Here is a 21,789-nt window from a genome sequence, read left to right on the forward strand (position 1 = left end):
CAGCTCTGACCTAAAGGAAGAGAATTGAGGCTTGTGGCCTGGAATCCTGGGGTCACTCTTTAGATGCACATTCCAATGCATATTCCTAACAGCAATCCACACATTCCCTACAATTAATTCATTTGACATCACTGAAGGTCTCTCAGAGTCCAGCATTAGAGGAATGAAACCAACCCCTTCATACTACAATACACAGTCTCTGCCCCATAGGAAGATGTTTTTGAGGTTAGGTTAAGCACATTAGGTTATAGTATTTTGTATGAGCCGCCGGTATCGTAAGTGCAAAGAAAAATATTTTGGAAAGAAATCAAAGACATCTGCACAATAAGAGCACTTGTGCTCAAATGGCAGGGAGTATAGTGTGGAAAATAACCTGAGCAACGGTCATTTTAATTCAACATACAAAAGAAGAAGAAGAAAACAAAAAAAAACTTGCCATCCTTTTATTTTAAATCTATATTTCACAAAAAAAAAAAGAAAAAAAGAAGTTATTTACACATACATGCCAAAAAGGCACTTATTAAATATCCTTCAGGACCCAAGTATTTTCAAATATGATCTAATAATAAAAAAATCCTTCATTTTATAATTACAAAAAGAAAAGGCAAAAATACACACAAAAAAAACCCCGCAGAAAATAAACATTAAATAAATAAATTAAACATTAACAAAATATGTACAAACATTTGCTTCTTGATTTAGGTGCAAAATGTGCACCAGGAAATAAAGTTAGACAATGTTAATAAACTAGTTAAAGGAGTTGACAAAGTGATTAAGACACACTGGTCCACATTTTTGGGCCTTGTTAACCATTATATTATTTGTTACAGAATTTTAAACAATATTCCAGCGACAAACAGACATGCATCCACATCTACTCTCAGCATTTTAGATGAATCTGAATACTTCAAGTCTATAACTAATATTCAAGTTGCCCAACCAATCATTTGCTAATGTTTTGCATTCAGATTTCAAAAGAAAAGGCTTTGAAACTTTTGGCCCGCTTAAAATTACTTTAAACCTGACCAAACAGGCTGTCAACTTTTCTGAAAAAACAAGATGAAAACACTATTTTATCATCACTGGATTCTTTGGTTTATCTTGGCCTTCAGTTTTGGTCTTCAGTTTCCTTTTCGCTCGTTTTAAACATTTAGTCTTTGGCTAAGTGAGTCTTTGAATCTCAGTTCGCTTTGTTTCTCACAGTTTGCTTTCCTCCTCTTCCAAGGGTCGGTTTAGTCCGGGAATGTACTTCAACAGCCTTCGCCTGAAGCTCTTCTGTTTGGGTTTGCGCTGCAGTGTGCTGAACCCTCCGCACTGCTGCTTTTCTCCTTTAGGCACCGAGGACGACGATGATGATGATGGCGGGCCCCTCAGGTAACTGCGTGTGCTGGCGCTACGGGTCAGGGGGGTCTTGGCTGTAGCAAAGAGCTCACTGGCAGGTCGGACGAGATGTGGACGGCCGCTTTGTGTCTTCTTTTGGTTTGCATCAAGCTCGTCGTTGCTGGCGTTATTGGAGCGCTCCCCCTGGAAGATGCAGGTTTGGTAGAGTAGGTCATCCTCAGTTGTGGCGGCACTAAGATGGCTGACGCTGCTGCTCGTGCTCCCGGTGCCAAGTAACGCACGCATGGCTGCGGGGCTCGGAGCTCCCAGACTACCGTACACGCACCATAAGAGATCTGTATTCATCCCATTTCTCATGCAGGGTTTGCTGGAGAGACAAATAGACACAGTAAGAGTCATTTCACGTGTCATTTGGCTGATCTGTTCATTTTATTTTTTCCCCATCATCATCATCATAGAGAACAGGGAAGTTTGTGGTCAGTGAGGTCAGACAGCTTTCAGTTCTCTGTCGCTACTTCTCGCATCACAACCTATTGCAGAGTTCTTTGTTGTGCAGGGCCATTTTTTAATCAATTCAATGTCAAATCATAAAAAGATGAAAAGGTTGAAAAGTTGGTTTGTCATGATATTTTTGTATTTATTGTGATTTTGATTGTTTTTATCTGTTATTTTGCTGAATTTGATATAATAAAAAGAAAGCAGATAATATAAGTAAAGGTATAATCAGATACTTATTTTTATGTTATGGCAGATAACTGTTAAATGGATATTAAAATTCTATAAAATAAATTCAAGTATTAAAAACTAAAATCAGTTACTTTAAATGCCACAAGTAATTTTAGACATCACAGTATTATAATGTACAGTATGAAAAATGGATATTCATTTTATGGTTTGCAAAATATTAAATTAAAAATGCTAATAACTTATTAACAGCGTTCAAAGATTAACTTTTAGTGAGCCAGGGTTATTTTAGTATTTAATTTTAGTATAATAACAGATTTTATTAATACTTTTGAATTAGTGTTTCAGTTTTCATTTTAATTTTAGTCCAAGTTATGGAAATTGTGTGCTTTTGTCATTTTTAGTTTTTTTAATAGTTCTATTTAACTTGATTTTTATTTTAGTTTTAGTCATTTTAATATTTTAAACGAATAAAAATAACTCAAATTATAGCCGCGGCAACTAACTGAAAATTATTTTGTAATTTTAATGAGACCCTCTAACATTGTCTGACAACTATATTTAATAGATTTTTAAATCAGTTTTAGTTTGTATTTAAATAACTTCAACCCTGACAAAAGCCTTTGTACCAAAACATGTCTCTCAAATACCACAGAAGTGACAACCAAAATTAAACCGTATTATAGTTGTATTTAAACTTTATGGCCTAGGCATCTTCTTTCACATACGAGAATGTCCTAAGGAATGTAAAATTGTGCCTTGCTTGGTTTCGGACAGCACCGTGTCAGCTGTACTGTGCTATGTGAGGATTAAGACTGGCCTGTCACTGGAACAGGTGGGGTGTGAGAGGAAACAGGTGTGGTCAGCGCTAGTGTTCGGTGCCAAACCAGGGCAGCTGTGTTAAAGCTGGGCTTACATTACAATGCTCGTAAACGTCTCTGTATATGAGACGACACGCTGCTTGATACGAGCATGTATGAAAAATAACAAAGTACATGTTCTTTGAGAAACTTACCTTTAGATACTGCAGTCGTGCTTCCAATTCTGCTTTTCGTATAGAGTCGCTGTAGACGGTTTCTAGCCTAGACACAGGAACAAAATAACACAGCATTGCATGACAAAGTCACTTCCTATATTGTGCGGTATTACACTTCAAAGCCTCAGTGTATTAAACACTGCAATTAAACAAAGTCAAAGAGGTCTTTACAACAGACTTAAGACCACAACGTGTCTGAATATGAGTTTAGTGGTAATACAAAACTCCCCTTCCCCCAAACGTATATATAATTTCAGGACCAGCATTGGTGATATGATATGTTTTTTCTTTTTTTTACTGGGCTGCTGTAAACTTTCTCATTTACAGCATAACCCCACGTTTAAAAGTGGAAATAATTGGGTTAAAAGCCGTGGAGAGCGAAGGCATGAACTTCTACGCATTCATGTGGTTCACATCACTGGTCTCCACACTTTATAAATGGAGGTTCATTTTCACTGGCCTTTCATCTTTTATTAAACAGGAAATAAAAGGGGCAAGGAGAGTGTGGTTCCAATCAAGTAATAGCAGATCTAATTTTTCATGCCAATCAAAAAAGACCACAGGTACACTCGGAACAACTTAGTTTTAATTTAAACTTGTTTAAACTCTTTGAGAAAGAGTCAATTTTGCTAATTTAAAAACAAATTAGACATGATAGAACATTGAATATCTACATACCTAATGTTGTTGCCTGATGATTTAATGAGCTGGACGATTTCTTTATGGCGAAAGCCTTCAACAGAAGTGTCGTTCACGCTGGCGATCGTGTCTCCTACAAACCCAAGAGAAGAGTGTTAAACTGAGAACAGATCTGACTGGACACAGTATACTAACATTTTGCGTGCAAAATTAATTCTTTCATCATTATTTTCTTTATTTTGAAACCTGGCTTTCCTTCTTTTAAGGAACACAAAAGGAGACACTTATTGTGAAATCCCATTTCCACACACTGAAAAAGAACGGCGACCATGGCTGCAAAACAAGAGTTCATAGGAAACATTTTCAGAGAGCGCATTCAGTTTCAGTTTGTTAAATGGCTTTTGAACATTTGAAATATAATGCACATGTTGCATTGACTACTTTTATGGTGCTTTAGAGCTTGACATGCATGGTCACCATCCACTTTCATTGTATGAAAAAAGAGCAGCATGAACACTCTACTAGACATCATTTCTGTTCTAACACAGAAGTTTATACACTCATCTTGTGTGTTTTTTTCTCTTCACGTGACAAAAACTCAAAGCAATCTTATTTGATGTAATAATTGAGCTTTTTTTCTCCTTTACAAAACTCAACCTGGAGGATTTTGGGAAGACAATTTAAAAAAAAAAGTGTTTTGGGACACATCTGCCGGAGAGGGGCTGGATTGTCCGCATCAATATGTAATGAAATAATTCCTTTTCTCCTTGGAAAGTTTTGGGTTTTCTTGTCTAACTAAGAACGATGAGGTCATGTGCTTTTGAGAGACAGGCCAAAGAAGACAATAGTGCAAAGCATGCAGGGAATGCAGGAAGCGAAACCAACACTCATGCACAGCAACACTGAGTAGGAGTTCCTCTTTACCTCTGATCTGACATCAGTTTATCTAGGAGTCCTAATTGTTACATTTCAGATTCTGGAGAAGATCAACTGATCCCGGAACAGAGCAAGCGGGTATTTTAGACGCAGAACTGTTTGTTCTCTTTGAGATTACAGAAAAGAATGCAGATTTTACATATATGAGTCCTAATTGTTACATTTCAGACTAGTGGAGAAGATCAACTGATCCCGGAACAGAGCAAGCCGGTATTTTAGACGCAGAACTGTTTGTTCTCTTTGAGATTACAGAAAAGAATGCAGATTTTACATATACAATTTCTAGCAAGTGGTAACAATTCATAAAAGCCTGAATAGGGCATTATAGGACAGTGGCACAGATGCATTCTTAGAAAAAACATCTTGTTCTACTTGTCAACTTGTTCTCTAAACTCCAAATAAAGTTGCTAACAAGTTTCTATAAGGACTGAAACGAATACATTATTGCGAATTCAGAAGTTTCTGGCAAGTTTTGTGTTTTTGAAAGAAAATAATACTTTTATAGAGCAAGGATAATTAAAAAATGATTGGAAAAAAAAGATACATTTTAAAATAAATTAAAACAAATAAATGCAGCCTTGGTGAGCATAAGAGACTTCTTTCAAAAAAGAAAAAAAAACAATTTTTATGCCAAGTAAAAGATTTACGCCAAGTACAGTAAGAGCTTTCTAAAACAAAAAGGAAACAACGTAAAAAAAAAAAGCCACAGAGTGACTTGGCAGTATCCGGTTTTACAGTTTGAAAGAATAAAAATCCACATACAGTCTATGTGGGTGCAGCTCTGTGATATTTGCTCTTGCTAAAACAGCAGGGCTGCCACTCAACGGTCATGGTGTTGACAGACTGACGAGATCTCCAAGTGAGAAAGCAAGACATTTGCAAGCCTTCTGAAATATTACTCCTATTCACACGGACTCATTTCACTACAAAACAGGATGTTCAAGAAGTAGATGAAGGAAACCTATCCTTGTTATGCTTTAAAACGCACTCCCTATGACCCCAAGGATCACTCTGAATATTCTAGCCTCTGTGTCAAATGCCGGTTTAAAGAGCGGGAATTACTGAGCAAACAAAAAGGGGGGTGTTAATATGAGCACACTTACCGACTTTAAGGCCTGCAAATTGGGCAGGACTGTCTTCGTGGACTTTGCAAACAAAGGTGCACATCTCTACCGAGTTCTCACTCTGGTGATGCAGCCCATATGTCTGTAAACACACAAAATAATAATTAAAAAACAGACTGTAAAAAAGCTGTCTCTGTTGCAGAGGGTAATGTTATTTATAGATATGCAATCAGATCATGCTAAAGTAAACAAAATGATTCATACGCTAGGTAGCAAAGGTGTGCCAATTTTTTTAAAGCCGAGGCTTATTGTTCGACGTAGCATTGCTAAATCGGGTCCGATAGTGTTTCCACAGTGGCTTAACGCCATAATGTGTTCAATGACTAGAATGTTGACCTGCATGGCTTCATAAAGACTGACTGACAGACTCAATGGCTTAAAGGATGCTGAACGTGAGGGATGGCTCCAGGTGGTTTACGCACATGCAAACATCCTTGATAAACAAGCCACACCAAAACTGGGCCATTTGAAAACGCCTGGGTTTTGTTGTCGTTTCAATGTTTGAACTGTACATGCATCTGGCTGAGGCTTACGAAAATGTTTGGCAAATGTTAGCACCATATCTGAGAGTTAGCGATAGTTTACTTGGTGTCAAAACCCATTTTACATGTGTAATGTGGCATATTTCTGAATGAAATTGATATTCAATTATATTCAGTCAAAAAGGAAACTTTTAAATTTACGGTTACATTTGCATTGAATATTTTCGATTATAACAATATATATCCACTACCCTTTATAGGCCAAGCGGTTTGCAAAAACGTATGGATAATAATATAATATAATGTAATATCTATGAACCTACATACAAGTAATTTTTAATAGCAGCAATAAAATGTTTTCAGCACCAGTAAAATCCTGCAGTGGACTAGCAACTGGATTTCTGTGTAAACTATTAAGGATGTATTAAGGATGGAAGTGGCTATAACATTTCATAGTGGTGTGAGATATTTCAGAGTATTAATTCTATGAGTTAAGAACACCATGCACCTCTACACAGTAAGAGAAGTTTAAAACTGAACAGGAAGAGACTGTCGATATGCAAAACATCACCTTTTGTTTCCATTATAACTGTAATCAGTAGCTCATGGTGAAACGCACATGCTGATATACTGAAGCCATTTGCATGTTGGTGCCTTTGGTATCAGTGGTACTTTGGTTCATGGGTGTGTGCAGATTCAAATGAGTGTCTCACTTTGCTGTCAGTTTCCTGACGTGTGTGGAGCCCAAATGTTTGCTGTGGCACACAATGTTTTCATCAGTCACCACAGAAACACGCTGTGGCTCTAAGACGCTCTCACGATATTCACTTTCACAATGAATGACAATTTCTTGAGTGTAATATGCATAAGAACGCCTTATTTCAATAGCTTTGAGGATAACTGGTGTTGCTGCTTACTCCCCATACTGAAACCCAAGGCTGTTGTTGAGGTTAACAGCTTTGTGAGCGGAGGATACTGTTAAACCTCATTCTGTCAGAAAGAAAAGGTGAATCGGACTAAACTCTGGGTGACTCTTCATAAAGGCGGTCTTAAAGGGATAGTTTACTCAAAAATGAACGTTCTGTCATCATTTACTCACCCTTGTGTTGTTACAAACCCCAATGACTGACTTCATTCAGTAGAGCACAAAAAGAGATGTTTCGAAGAATGCTAACGCTGCTCTTTACCATTACAATGACAATGACTGGGGCTGTCAACTGCCAAAAAAACACCAAAAAGCAGTCAATATGACTTGAGTGCTTTATTTTAAGTCTTCTAAAGGAATTAATTCAATCAACATTCAGCAATTTTAGCCAATATTCAATGAAAATCTTGCTTGACAACGAGTCGCCATTCACTTTCATTGTATGGAAAAATCTAAGCTCTGACATTCTCATTAAATTAAAAAATGTAATTAAATTTAAAAGGAAATTAAAACAAAAGAAAAAGTCATATGGTTTCAAATATTATGAGGGTGAGTACATTTTGAAACTCTTTTTGGGTGAACTGTCCCTTTAAGGAAAAACCTCTAAATACCCATTGCAATATTGTATGGCCTGGACTATCAATAAACACTCCCAAAGACTACATTTAGAAGAAAAAAACATGCAAATTTACAAACATCTCTGAAACGTGAATCATTTGCAAAGTGTTTTCAAATGTTTGGAATCGTCCGTTTCCTTCCTCTTCCCACACACTCCAACCGCTTACGTGAATCTCTGAGACACTAAGCGCCTCGGGAGATGCAAAGTACAGACATATTTACATAGTAGATACGGCCAACCGTATCCCCGCTGCTAAGAGACTCCAAAAACAATGTTGTCTACAGCACGCCATCCTAGAAAACAATTCATTTCTTGATATGTCGCCTCTCATGTGACAGAAACTTGATGTCATATCCTGTACTAGAGGACATGGCAGGAAAGGAGGGGTCCTCCATCTGAACTATTATACATTCCTAAATATAAACTAGCTATCTGGTACATGTCAAAACAAATGACATACTGCTTTGAAGCAGGATAAAGAATTACTAATGCAGAGTTCATAATCGGTTCCACATTGAGGAACTGGCCTTTGATAAAGTGAACATTGTGAAGAACAAATTAGAGAAAACAAGCAGGTTCTCACACCAAGAGGGATTTTTGATTCTGTCACAACTACAACTGGATTACACATGGATAAACCTTAGCTAACACTTGTTTCTGTCAAAATGAGGTCAAATAAACACTGGTGTCATCGACTGAACATAAAAGCTATTTAACCATGAATAGATCCTTCATCCAAGGTCTTACTTTTCTTTCATTCTGAGCAGCCCACCCACATGTATGAACTAAGTCATCTTAGAAATGTTTTACATTATTTACCACCATTTCAGACACCTTGAATTAATTCAAAGAGTTTTAAATCCCTCTTACCTGGATCTCAAAGCCAAAGGTCTCCTCCTCTTTCTTCATTAGGATCACTGTTTTCCTGGAAGGAAAAACCAAAATAGAGGGTATTCTATTAATATGAGCTAAAAAGGGGCTGCCGTACAGAGACAGTCCTAGTAAAGTGTTGTTCTAAGCGTCTCAATCTATGCCCTTGACTGATGGTCAGTGCTTACAGGAACATGGATGATGAAAGATACACCGAGGAAACGCATAATCAACCGCATGATGCTGCTGTTTTGGAGGATACGTCTATGTGGCGTAATGGGAAACGTTTGAAAAAGAACAAAAAGTTTTTAAAAATTCTGGGTGTGACATCTGAACAGCTCATTTTCAAACTATGCTTTCAGTGCGCTTTCGGTTTCATACTGTTATACAGTCTGTGTTTTTACAATTCTCGATAACAACGGCCACAGGGTATGAATGACTACCGCACAGGTGCATTTTAAACCGGAGATGACTTCTGTTGGGATAATAGTAGTTGTCTAGACAATGGAGCAATCTCGGGATTCAAATGAGTCCTGTTTTTCTGAAAGCACTCATACATCATTAGGCAATCATGAATTATGCATACGCTTATACTAAAGAATAAAGAGATGCATACAGTGAAGAAAGATCGCATCTGACCATCTGGCCGATCCAAAACACACTCCCTTTTTATTCATTCAGACCTCATTGCATTCATTCTGTCCTCCAAAAAGGCCATTTTATATAAATCTATAATTGTGGTTGTTTAAGGGCGGATATTTTTATTCCATGACACCTTGGAAAAGGTGTGAAAGACAAGGGTCTGACGTTTTCATAACTGTCGCAATAAATAGAGTGTATTTTAAGGAAGTAACAATGACGCATGCACACACCAAACAAATCTGTGGAGCAATGGCAATTTTACCTTTGTGGTTCTGGAGAGTGCGAAAGGGGTTTCCATTTTTGCAGCCCACCATTCTGTTTAGCAAGATAGAGAGATGAAGGGGAAAATAGAAAGACAACAAGAGAGAAAGAAAATGAGTGTCTGTGACCTTTGGAATATCTGTCCTTGTGCACTTAGAAATCCCCCTGATCAACAGGTCTTTTCCCAAAGTCTGAGCTGTAGGTTCTGCAATATGTTCATTACACACATATGCTGTTTAACAGCTTGGATGACATCGCAGATATAACCTGAAATGCATGCCTGTCTGCCGCTTTCACTTAACCGTTTCTGTCGCAGCTTTCTTTGGTTTGGTCTCTGATCTTATTTTATCTCCAGACTAGGTACACTTATCGCTGTAAGCGTCTCTGAAATTATCACAAGGAGATCTAAGATGCAGCCAGGTTGGTGAATACAAGTTCTGTCATGTGCTAACAACTGTACTGATGTTCTGGCTGATAATGTTGAAAACCCAACCCAAACCGCGCGAAGGACGTAAGAATTCATTCATATTACGCCCGCACTTAAAGACGCCCATTCAATCGGGCTATACCTCAACCCCAACAACTTCAGCTTCCCACAAAGTGCACTTTGTGCACGAACCCTCCAAAGCTAGTAAAACGTTGCCTTTCTTTATTTTTGTACACTTTGAGAATTGCCGTAGGTTCCCCCTCAATGACTTCACTTATTTCCATGTAACTAAGAGGGTCCCTCGGGGGCAGTTGGATGGGGTAGCAAAGCTCTCGGCCGCACAATACCCTGTTGTGGCCCGGCATTCAAGCAAAGTGTAGGAGTCTAGATACAGAGAGCTGTTCATAAACCTGCCCTACAATCCAAAAGCTTGTCATGTAGCACTCCACTGTAAGCTTTGTTCAAGACTAATTTCCACAAATTAAAATACAACATTTAAACGTTGCTGGCTAGTTTTGAGTAAAGTGGCAGTCAAGGAGCCATTGTGTTTGAACTTAAAATGGCAAAAATTGTGGTCATTCTGCCCTAATAATTTTTTAAAAACATTTTTACCCCCCCCATCTAAAAGACTTCATATTAAACCGCGCGAAGGACGTAAGAATTCATTCATATTACGCCCGCACTTCAATCGGGCTATACCTCAACCCCAACAACTTCAGCTTCCCACAAAGTGCACTTTGTGCACGAACCGTCCAAAGCTAGTAAAACGTTGCCTTTCTTTATTTTTGTACACTTTGAGAATTGCCGTAGGATCCCCCTCAATGACTTCACTTATTTCCATGTAACTAAGAGGGTCCCTCGGGGGCAGTTGGATGGGGTAGCAAAGCTCTCGGCCGCACAATACCCTGTTGTGGCCCGGCATTCAAGCAAAGTGTAGGAGTCTAGATACAGAGAGCTGTTCATAAACCTGCCCTACAATCCAAAAGCTTGTCATGTAGCACTCCACTGTAAGCTTTGTTCAAGACTAATTTCCACAAATTAAAATACAACATTTAAACGTTGCTGGCTAGTTTTGAGTAAAGTGGCAGTCAAGGAGCCATTGTGTTTGAACTTAAAATGGCAAAAATTGTGGTCATTCTGCCCTAATAATTTTTTAAAAACATTTTTACCCCCCCCATCTAAAAGACTTCATATTTGTAAACAGCAAAATGTTCTTAAAGGGATAGTTCACCCAAAAATGAAAACTCTGTCATCATTTACTCAACCTCAATGACAAAACTTTGGATGTCACTGACTTTCAATATATGGATAAAAACATTAAACAAAAACAGAGAACTAAAACTACAACAACAAAAAACAAAACAAAAAAAACCCCACTGAGACATGAGTCATACAGGTTTGGAATGACAGGGGAAATAAATGACAGTATTGTAATTTCTGAGTGAACTAGTAAAACTACAACAACAAAAAACAAAACAAAAAAAACCCCACTGAGACAGAAGAAAGAGTCATACAGGTTTGGAATGACAGGGGAAATAAATGACAGTATTGTAATTTCTGAGTGAACTATCCCTTCAGAGCCATAACACATACTAGATTATAGATGTAGTTTTAATATAAACACCAGACACCTACCGGGAAATACTGAGATCATATCAGACCTATTTGAATTTCAAAAGCCATTTTATTATGCGGTCAACAACACAACCTCACTGACCCCTGGTCACTCAAGCTTTTTCAATTCTGCAGTAAATTCAGTTCCACACCACAAAGGTCACAGACAATCGGGAGGGGGCTTCACTGCCCGGGACACTTAGCCAGGATCCATAAAACGGCCCGGCTGGCCACACAGGAGGCTGACTGTAAAAGAGCAGGCCCAGAATTCAGCAGGGACGAGCTGTTTACAGTTACTCAAGAGAGTCGGTGGAGTCAGACCTGCGTGTGGGTGGTCCAAAGACACCGGGAAACACTTTACACCATGAGTGACCATGAAACACATTTCAGTGAGTCTAAACCCAAGGGACAGAACCAAGCAGGCTCACATCTGTATGGTCAAAACCCAAGAGAGCAACTGCTTTTGCCAAAGCAAGAGTACAGTGTAGAATTGACCAGCAGATTAATGTCTCTCTTTGGATTTGGAAGGAAGTGTTGGAGACTTTGTACTAGACATTGCCAATACCATCTATGTTTGCATCTATCCATCTAATAATAATAATAATTATTATTATTATTTTCAGATATGTAAATTACATTTTCATTATTATTATTATTATTATTATTATTAAGATCAAAACATTTTCAGATATGTAAATTGAAATCTAATTTGCATTATTGTAAATAATAAAAACGTTTTTCTAATTTATATGAAAATTTATTTTCTTTTAGCTTATAATGCTAAAATGCAAAAAAAAAAAAAAATCATCCATAATGAATGGTTGCTACCTAAAAAAAACATAAAAAGCTGAGCATACATTTTCACAAGGTCAAAGGTTATATGCTAACAATGAATAAAGTTATTTTACCACTGAACACTGTTTACTATTGAACTCACAGTGATGTAATCTGGGTGCTATCCAGTAGTAAAAGTTGTATGAATATTGGTCAATCTCTACTTTCAATGGCATGATATGAATTATTGCCTGTGTTGCATGAAAAATAATGATTCAGAGTCCCGCAGAAATGAACAAGTGTAGCCACTTCTAAAGTTCTGCATGACTGCTCACACGTACACATTCAAATGAGGTTCTTCAGAGGAACCGTCACATGCTGATGGTCACAGATGCACATTGATGGACAGGTGTGAATGAACGCAGGTCAAGAAATTCTTTACATGCCAAGCAAAGGGTGACAACTGCTTGAGCCATTCAGGACAAGACTCAAACAGGGACATCATAGTCTAATTGAGTCTAACTACCTTAACTAGCCCCATACAACAGTGATTCTTAATCCTGGAGTACTCGAGTATTGCACATTTTGAATGTCTCACACCCAGTTCAGAGCATCAAGCAATGAGCTGACGATATAAACCAGGTGTGCAATTAAGAGAAATATCCAAAATGTCCAGTTCAAGGCTACTCCAAGACCAGGTTTGAGAAACACTGTCCTTCTATAATGTTACATCCAATGATGGTGGCATATAAAAGTTATTAAGAGAGGAGGAGCTCAACTTGTGTGCCTTCAAACTAATCAAACTTGAGTGTTGCATGCACACTGCTGGTTCTAATCAAAGCAAACTCATCACAGGACTGTTGTTTCTGTGCTTAATTAGGTCCAGACAAAACCAAACAATGTATTCAAGATGTTCATACATAGAGGGCAGATATAAAGGAGGCAAACATGTAGTATTACTTCTAAAGCTTTGACTCCAGTAGCTGTTATTAGTATGAGTGATGAAGTATGAGTTCAGTTTTAACTCAGTAACACGATGTGGAAACTACAGCTCAACCTTGCAGAAGAAAAAAACTGGCTTGCTGTTCTTAGCTGGTCTCCCAAGTCTGGCAAGCCTCTGAGACCAGCTAAAACCATCTTAAAATGGTATAAGATTATTCAGGATCAGGATTTTCTAAATAAGCCTCTACACAATATCTGGCTAAAATAATGCCAATATTGCTCTAAAACCAGCCTAAGATGATTTATTGGTCTTATCTGGTTTAAGATGGTCTCCCTACCTGACCATCTAAAAATTGCCTTTAAAACCATCCAAAACACCTTTTTGATCATAGGTTGGGTGACTAAGACCAGCAAATCGTCTTAGGCTGGACTAAAAAGTTTTTTTTCCCCAGAAGGGAATCAAAAGTAGATAATTATAATCACATGTAGCCTAACACAATAGCTAAATATATTCATTAATATTTCGCCATGGTACATGTAAATACTTTAAGGACTCAAATACAGCTAATTGAATCTTGAGGTTCAAATGAAATGCTCTAACCTTTTTAAAGTTCCTCGGTAGGGTCCCTCCAGAGTAAGCGAGGGTCTTGTAATTATAAACCTCAGTGGAGTTTGAGGGTCCACCATCCACAGTCCCACAGCTGTCCGATTTGGAGGACGTAAAGTAGATCTCCCCACTGTCATGACACAACGACCCGCTGTCCGGCTCGTTTGAGTTCAGCTTCTTTACCCGTCGGAAAGTCATATTTTTCATATTCCGCGTGTCACTCAATAAGAAAGCAACAGTAGATGAAAGAAGAATGAGAGATGAAAAGTACTGAGTGTGGGTGAAAAGCCACCCACTCACCACCAGCCAGCAGTCGGACTTGTGCAACAAACCCCAGCTTTAGCTCAGTATCAGCTGCAGCATCTGCGGACAGACTCGTCGGATTTAGAAACGCACATGTGAAGGAAATACTTGAAAAAGGGGGCGGGAACAAGCGATCGGAGAGATGCTGAAATCTTCAAGGGGGCGGGGCCACACAATTGGCGCGATGTGATTGGTTGACATGCACAGAAGCGATGTTTTTGGCACAACCGTACATCGAAAGTCAATGAAACGGTTTTGCAAGTATAAATATTATTATTTAGGATTAAGTTACATTTAAGGCATTTAATAGGCGCTGTTATCAAGGGTGACTAACAAATCGGTTCTTTAGAACAGTTCGTTAATAAACAATTTCGAAAAGCGATTCTTACACGTCATGATGTACGCTTGTAAACATGATTATTATTATTATTATTTATACCAACTCGGAGGTTTTGAATGCGAGTTGATTAAACTAATACATTCGTAATATTTCTGTTGTTTGGATATGAAAGAAACTTACTTTTAGCCACACAATTCAACTCGTTTCACTGACTCGATGAATCATTGAGTTGTTGACTCGAGAACCATTCCAATAAGTTTTGTGCTTGTTTTGTTTACCGAATCTTTAAAAAGATTCGACTCAAAAGAACAATTAATCCACGAATCAGAATCAGACATCGTTAGCGTATGTATACAGAACCCTGTGATTAAACCAGACACATAATTAAGAAATAGTAGCAACATTTTAGTTAAAAAATATCCGTAAATATACGTTTACGGTATACGTAAAAAACATATAATAAAATAATTACCTTACTTTCAGTAGCGTAGAAATGGTACATGAGAAAATGAAACTTGGCACTTGAACCCAATGGTTGATCAGGCTGGTGTAAAATTAGTTAAACTGATGGCGCCCTCTAGTGCTCATATGCGGTAAACTCCTTATGAGTGTTAGAGGCAAATTATGACATTATGAAACTTGTATCAAAAATCAGAGATACACTGCGAATCATTTAACATTGAAATGTTTATTCAGACAAATTCACAAAATTAAGAGATCCTCTACATTCTCAGGAGCAATGTAAAATGACAAAGCCTACCAGAGTGCCATAAATGTGCAATCTAAAACCTTTAGGATTCTGCCCATTGAGTTATCTGAAGGAAATACAATAGATTGATAACTGTGTAAATGCATGAAATGTTGCAAAATCAGTTTTACACAACTGACTCAACACATTCTTGATACTATTATAACCTAATAAAATCAGTTAATATACTGTTGATTTAATTTCGGTATTTTATCTAAACATTACCACTACTATTTTAGGTGTTTACATTTTAACAGCAAATAAATTAGATGTCTCATAAAGCTCTTTAGATTTTAATTTGCTAAAGCTAGTCACTGTTCTGGTAAAGATCACACTGGTAACTTGCTTAGCCTGGAGTAATCTGACATTCATGATTAGTAAATTAGTAAAAGTAGCTGAGGAAAAAAAAAATCTAAAGGAATAGCTAAAAGCAGTGTGCAGAGTTAGCACAGATCTATTTCTAATATTTAAACTACCTATACAGCAAAGTCACTGCGCATTAAACCTTGATTCATACACTGGATGCTTTGGAGTGATACATTTTTTTTATGTATATCTACATAAGCTTAAAACAAATATCCAGCCTATTTACTTGGAATGACCTGTGCACGATATGTATATCACAGCAGAAAATGCATGCAAAAATGCATGAGCTACTGTTTAAGAGCACTGCATTTCTTTAAAGAGAGCATATTTGAGGTTAAGATGGTCTAGTGAAGAGTTTGTACCTCATGTAAGGATAATCTCCAAAAAACACACAAGGATTTGAGTAAGAGCTAAAACCTTATTAAGCATTTGCTGCAAAATTGACATAGTGGCTTTAAACTGTCATTGGCTTCAGAGTAATTGTTAATGCACACAGAGTTTCGAAGCGAACTTAAACAGCTTCAAGCGCAGGTAAACTCTATTTCAGGTTGAAAAAGCCAGATTTGGCTTGAGGACCCATCAGCATACTGGCTTGGTTTTTGTGTGTGATGTGAATCTGAGGAAGAAAAATAGAAAGACAGATAAAACAACACAATAAGTTAAATCTCATTTAATGCTGACTTGTTTCTATTGGTTTAAACTGAAGTGAATAGTTCACTCAAAAATTGAAAATAAAAATTAGCTCAAAATTAATTCACCCTGAAAATGTACTCACCCTCAGGCCATTCAAGATGTAGATGAGTTTGTTTCGTAACAGATTTGGAGAAATTTAGCATTGTTTTTATCAGCTGTTTGAACTCTCATTCTGGCGGCACCCATTCACCCATAATGATAATTTTCTCCAAATCTGTTCAGATGAAGAAACTCTGCATCTTGGATGGCCTGAGGGTGAGTACATTTTCAAATTTTTATTTTTGGGTGAACTATTCCTTTAAATGGTGAAATAACATAAGATGACGAGAACATAAATTATGTTTTGTTTCAGTTTGGATGACAATCTATCACTTAAATTTAGTGATGGTTCATACTTGAATGATTTTTTGAATGTTTTTTTTTTTTTTTAACAAATCATTATAATTCACTAAAAGCTTAAATTAGTTGTATTTTTTATTAGAAACCACTTATCTAAACACTGTTAATGGAGTTTCTTAGTAGATTTTAGACACAAAGTGTTCACTCACAACACACAAAAAGACATTCGCTTATTACTATTACTACAGTGTAACCAGCAAAAAGGGTCACTAAACAAATCAGTGTATGAATCTGAATACATCTTTTTAGTGAATAGATTCAAAAGAGTCACCTGGATGAATCAAAGTCAAATGCTTAGAAAGGCAGTATGGTGGACACTTACAGTACAAGGTGGCTGCATCCACGGTTCTCCATCAATCTGCATGGGCAAAGGCTTCTTTGTCCTGTAAATGAGTTTACATTTTTGAATAAAACAATTAGATAAATTTTTAGAAACCAAAATAACCAGTGAATCATATGATGGGCAATTGAATTGCTTGGCTGACTAAGCAGACATTCACATATGACTCAATAATGGTTGACGGAGTGTTACAGAATAAATTGACTATGCCCATTTAATGACAAAGGAATTAATGGAATGCAATTTACATATTTTGCTTTTGAAAAAAGCGAACAAATGAGTATGCAAATGCAGGGAATGTAGATTAGACAGACAGACAGTCACGTCTGAGCATGTCATGACATGTTTGTTCCAGTATGAGCTTGTTTAAGGACAATTGCTGACATTTGCTGGTAACCTTATGTCTCACCTGATGGTAATCTGAGATGTTTTGGCAAGTCGGACTGCGCTCTTCAGCCCTGTGTATATCCGTCCCATCTCAATGGCTCCTTCCAATCCCACCACCTCCATGCGCTTGTCGCTCATGTCTGTTCGGAGACAGTCTGTTCAGTGTTTTGGATGATCTTCATATTAAACTTTTTTTTCCCTGCATTGAAGGAAGCGTACCTTGCGGGCTCACTTTTAAGACTTCGGGGTCTACTATGACCTCAGGCAAGTCCTGGTCCGCTCTGTCACTTTTTTTGGCTTCACCCCACAGGTTAGAGCCGCCGTGCATGCTGGGAATGTTGAGGACGGCGATGCCCTCCAGAGAAAGACTACCGAGATCCAGCTGGGTCCCGCAACACTGGATGAGGCCAGACAGAGGCACTGGGGTCAGTTCCGTAACGTTTTTCATATACAAAATGATTTCTAGCCGAATACTTCTAACATGCGTGAGCAGATTTTTAAGTAATGAATTGCATTTGCTTCATATTCTGAATTAATGCCCCTGATCTGCTAGATTGAAATGTTCCTGGCTTGAGCTCTGACAGACGACTAATACCAGAAGCAGGTTAATAACAGGTGTTAGTACTCTAATGCCCTCACTGTGCTCATGCTTTTTAGTTGATGCTTTTTGATGAGCTTTCAACACAAGGGAAGGGTAGCTGGAATGATCAATAACCTCTTTGAACTTAGATAGGAGTGTGATCCTTTATTTATAAGGCGTTTTTTCTCACCTCAATGGTGAGACACTCCTTGAGTTTTTTACAAGATGCTGAGATCGTCTCGGACGTGGCAAATTCAAAATACCACAGTTTGTTCTTCATCCTGTAAGAAAGTTATATATGCATGAAAAGGAAGCCACAAATGTGTGATACCCATTACAGATCGTTTTATTTGGTGGTTTTTATTATATATGCTTTTGATAATTAAATTGGACGTTACCAAGTCAAACTGCTTTTCAAAAAAACAACAAAACAAAACATAAATACATACTGTATATACACTATAGTTAAAAGTTTGGAGTCAGTAAGATTTTTTAATGTTTTTGAAAGACGTCTCTTATGCTCACCAAGGCTGCAAATATTTTATCAAAAAAATACATTAAAAGCTGTTATATTGTAAAATATCATTACAATTTAAAATAACTGTTTTCTATGTTTTAATATGTAATTAATTCCTGTGAATACAAAGCTGAATTTTCTGCAGCCATTACTCCAGTCTTAGTGTCACATGATCCTTCAGAAATCATACTAATATGATGATTTGATGTTCTAATAACATTTCTGATTATTATTATTAATGTTAAAAACAATTGTGGTGCTTTATACTTTTGTGGAAACTGTGATACGTTTTTTTTTTTTTTTCAGGATTCTTGATGAATAGAAAGATCAAAAGAACAGCATTTATTTGAAGGAGATATCTTTTGAAACAATGTAAAAAAAATTTACTGTCACTTTAAATAAATTTTAATGCCCCTTTCCTGAATTAATATCTAATAAAATAAATGATAATAATAATAATAATAATAATAGTAATATTTAGTTTACAGTTATAATTATTTTTATTACAGTTATAATTTATTTTTATTTCTTTCCAATAATGAAATTCAAAAACACTAATTAAATTCCAGGAAATAATCGGGCAAAAATGTAATATATATATATATATATATATATATATAATTTTTTTTAAAGGAAATCGCATGATTTAAGCCAAACAAACAACCTACATTTACAATGGTTTTCATAAATTTTTATAATAATTTTAATTAATCAATTAAAATCTATTAAATGTTTCCTATAAATAATTTACATAAAATCCACTGTTCCGCTGTGCATTGTAATGAACATTAGACATACACCCCGTTTACAAGCATCACATAATATTTAAAAAGCCAAGATTGAGTTATTGTCTTATATCATAAATATTAAAATAAGGTGATGGGATTTTTTTGTATATTCTTTTTTATTTTTTGAAGAAATACATATTGATGAGTAGATCTGTGGACTCTAGTGGGGTCCTAGTGTGCAACATCCCCACCTGCTGTTAAACTTCTGTGGGTGTTTCTCCCTCATGGTGTGGAAGCGGTGAGCAATGGAGGCATCCTGTTCCACAAACAATCAACAGTGAGAATGATAAATATACTATGAGTTAAATAAGAAAGTTTTTACAGATAACACATATTATTTTGGCAGAGAAACACAGAAAGAAAATGAGATGATTGAAACGGCATAAAAGCGAATACAATAGAGGTCATATTTCAGATGGATGCTGTACTGTATGTGTCATACCACTCCAATGGAGAAGTAGTTGTTGATGATTTCGTAGGGCACAGGGTCACCTCTTTCCTGACTGTCCTCCAGGGTCACCTGTATGCTCCAGCGATCCATCGGAACCACAGAACTGCCCTCAATGTCCTTCAGGATACGGCCCAGATCCATTCCATCATAACCTACAAAATTATAACACGTTCAAGTTTCAATATATATATAGCACGTGTTCAAGTTCAGCTTTTGCCCTCACCTCCTCCCCATCGAAGACAGCGTGCAAGATCATTTCCTGTGCCAAGAGGAAGCACAGCCACCGGGGGGCGCATTGGCAGGTTGGCTTTATCTTTATGAGGAATTGAAAAGTGAAATGAGATCCAAACATACATATCCTCTATGGTTTTGCTTTGAGTATTACACAATGTATGTTTGTTTAGTTTCCAACCTATAGCGTCAAGGATCCAGCCAACTGTGCCGTCACCTCCACAGACTAATATTCTATAGTCTGGCAGATCTCTGAAGAAACATAACCTGGTTTGGAAAGGAAAGATCATATAGATTACAACCTCATTTTTTTACAAGCTTCTTTAAGGTATTAAACCCAATATATCACCATCCACATCTATGAAACGCAAAATGTGGATCATAAATCATGCGTTTTTCAATCTTAGTTAGTTTTTAATAGTTTTGTTGTCCACAAGTTCAACCAAAGTGGATCCAGGGCACAAATAAAGACATACATATGCTGAAATATTAGTGAAATCCTTACCCTGGTCCTGGTCCACCACTGGAAAGGTTATAAACCTGCCGAGGATTCAACAAGTATTGGAATTTCCGAAGGACTCTGTAAAAACACACATTTTGTGAGTAAAAATTATGATTTAAAATACACATCTCTAAGACACACAGGAAATTAGACAATAACTGATGGATGGAAGTGTTCTCACCTCTCTCCCTGTTTACCGCCACTTTTAGGATTCACAAACACCAAAAGAGGATGAGTGTCAGGAATTGGGTTTATCTGTTTGGGGACAGGAAGTTGTGTGTTAGTTTCACCGCCATCATTCAGTATCTCTTATCTTATCTCAGCCTGGGAAAGCTGAAACATAAAAGACTGTCCTGGCTGTGTCTTACCTGTAGAACCTGTCCGTCAGGTGTAGTGTTGTGGTCACTGTCATCACTTGCAAATGCACAGCCGTTCTTTATGCAATTCGGCCTCTCCTAAGTGAGAAAACAAAAAACAGAAGGTATAATGGAGAATGAAATCACAATTAATCTGTGCCTTTGTCTTCTATTTAAGCAGACCTCTAATCTTTTAACCATTTAAACCATCTATATATATATAAACATTAAATATAAAATAATAAAAGTGTACGTGTAAGCATATATTTGAGTGTATTTTTATGTATACTACAGTTGAAAATCCTGAGACTTGGATGGAATTAAGTAGGCCTTCCAGACAGACTTTAATTTGCATTACCTTGATGATGGGATAAATGGCCCACGGTGGTAAGATATGATCTCTAAAAGGGCCACAATCACATTCAAAGGGTTCCTGGGTTGCACACTCATCATGTCTCTAAAATATGACAGTAAAAAGCATGTAATGATAAACTATGAACCAGAGTAAACATGACAAATCGACCTGCTTCATTTGTGATACTTTATCAACAATGAATCTTGAAGTGCATTTCTTTTTTTTACCCAACTGCTGCTATGTGCACTTAATCTCTTATTATATGAAGATTTTCAGCAACTGTATATTGTACTGTAGTTTTTCAGAAAGCCCCAATCTCACCATAGTGTGACACCAGACACAGCATTTCCCAGTGAGGCCGTGCAAACTCTTTATCTTCTTCTGACACCGGTCACACTTCCCAGAATCACAGTTTCCACTCACCCAGTCATGGGCCGCAATCTGCATGCAAACAAATTAGATGCACATATTCTATTTACATTTCCAGTGTCTACTTGATGGCAGTACTAA

General features: G+C 37.1%; 1 protein-coding gene and 1 pseudogene across 1 annotated transcript in view; both read right to left on the bottom strand.

Annotated features, from left to right (window-relative positions):
- Window positions 1-437: 437 nt before the first annotated feature.
- On the bottom strand, window positions 438-14,337 carry LOC107756406 (general receptor for phosphoinositides 1-associated scaffold protein-like; annotated as a pseudogene).
- Window positions 14,338-15,278: 941 nt separating this feature from the next.
- Window positions 15,279-21,789, bottom strand: part of dgkaa (diacylglycerol kinase, alpha a) — a 30,385-nt gene continuing 23,874 nt past the window's right edge. Inside the window, exons 11-24 of the mRNA XM_016573499.1 lie at window positions 21,601-21,720; window positions 21,283-21,381; window positions 20,937-21,023; window positions 20,750-20,823; window positions 20,572-20,646; window positions 20,248-20,333; window positions 20,059-20,148; window positions 19,827-19,987; window positions 19,576-19,640; window positions 18,270-18,360; window positions 17,719-17,896; window positions 17,522-17,639; window positions 17,095-17,155; window positions 15,279-16,296 (exon numbers count right to left, since the gene is read on the bottom strand). Of these exons, the coding sequence (XP_016428985.1) occupies window positions 16,219-16,296; window positions 17,095-17,155; window positions 17,522-17,639; window positions 17,719-17,896; window positions 18,270-18,360; window positions 19,576-19,640; window positions 19,827-19,987; window positions 20,059-20,148; window positions 20,248-20,333; window positions 20,572-20,646; window positions 20,750-20,823; window positions 20,937-21,023; window positions 21,283-21,381; window positions 21,601-21,720 (1,383 nt within the window). The 3' untranslated portion in view covers window positions 15,279-16,218. The remainder of the gene's footprint in view (window positions 16,297-17,094; window positions 17,156-17,521; window positions 17,640-17,718; window positions 17,897-18,269; window positions 18,361-19,575; window positions 19,641-19,826; window positions 19,988-20,058; window positions 20,149-20,247; window positions 20,334-20,571; window positions 20,647-20,749; window positions 20,824-20,936; window positions 21,024-21,282; window positions 21,382-21,600; window positions 21,721-21,789) is intronic.

This window comes from Sinocyclocheilus rhinocerous, unplaced genomic scaffold, assembly GCF_001515625.1.
Source record: "Sinocyclocheilus rhinocerous isolate Xijiao unplaced genomic scaffold, SAMN03320098_v1.1 scaffold712, whole genome shotgun sequence".
NCBI lineage: Eukaryota > Metazoa > Chordata > Actinopteri > Cypriniformes > Cyprinidae > Sinocyclocheilus > Sinocyclocheilus rhinocerous.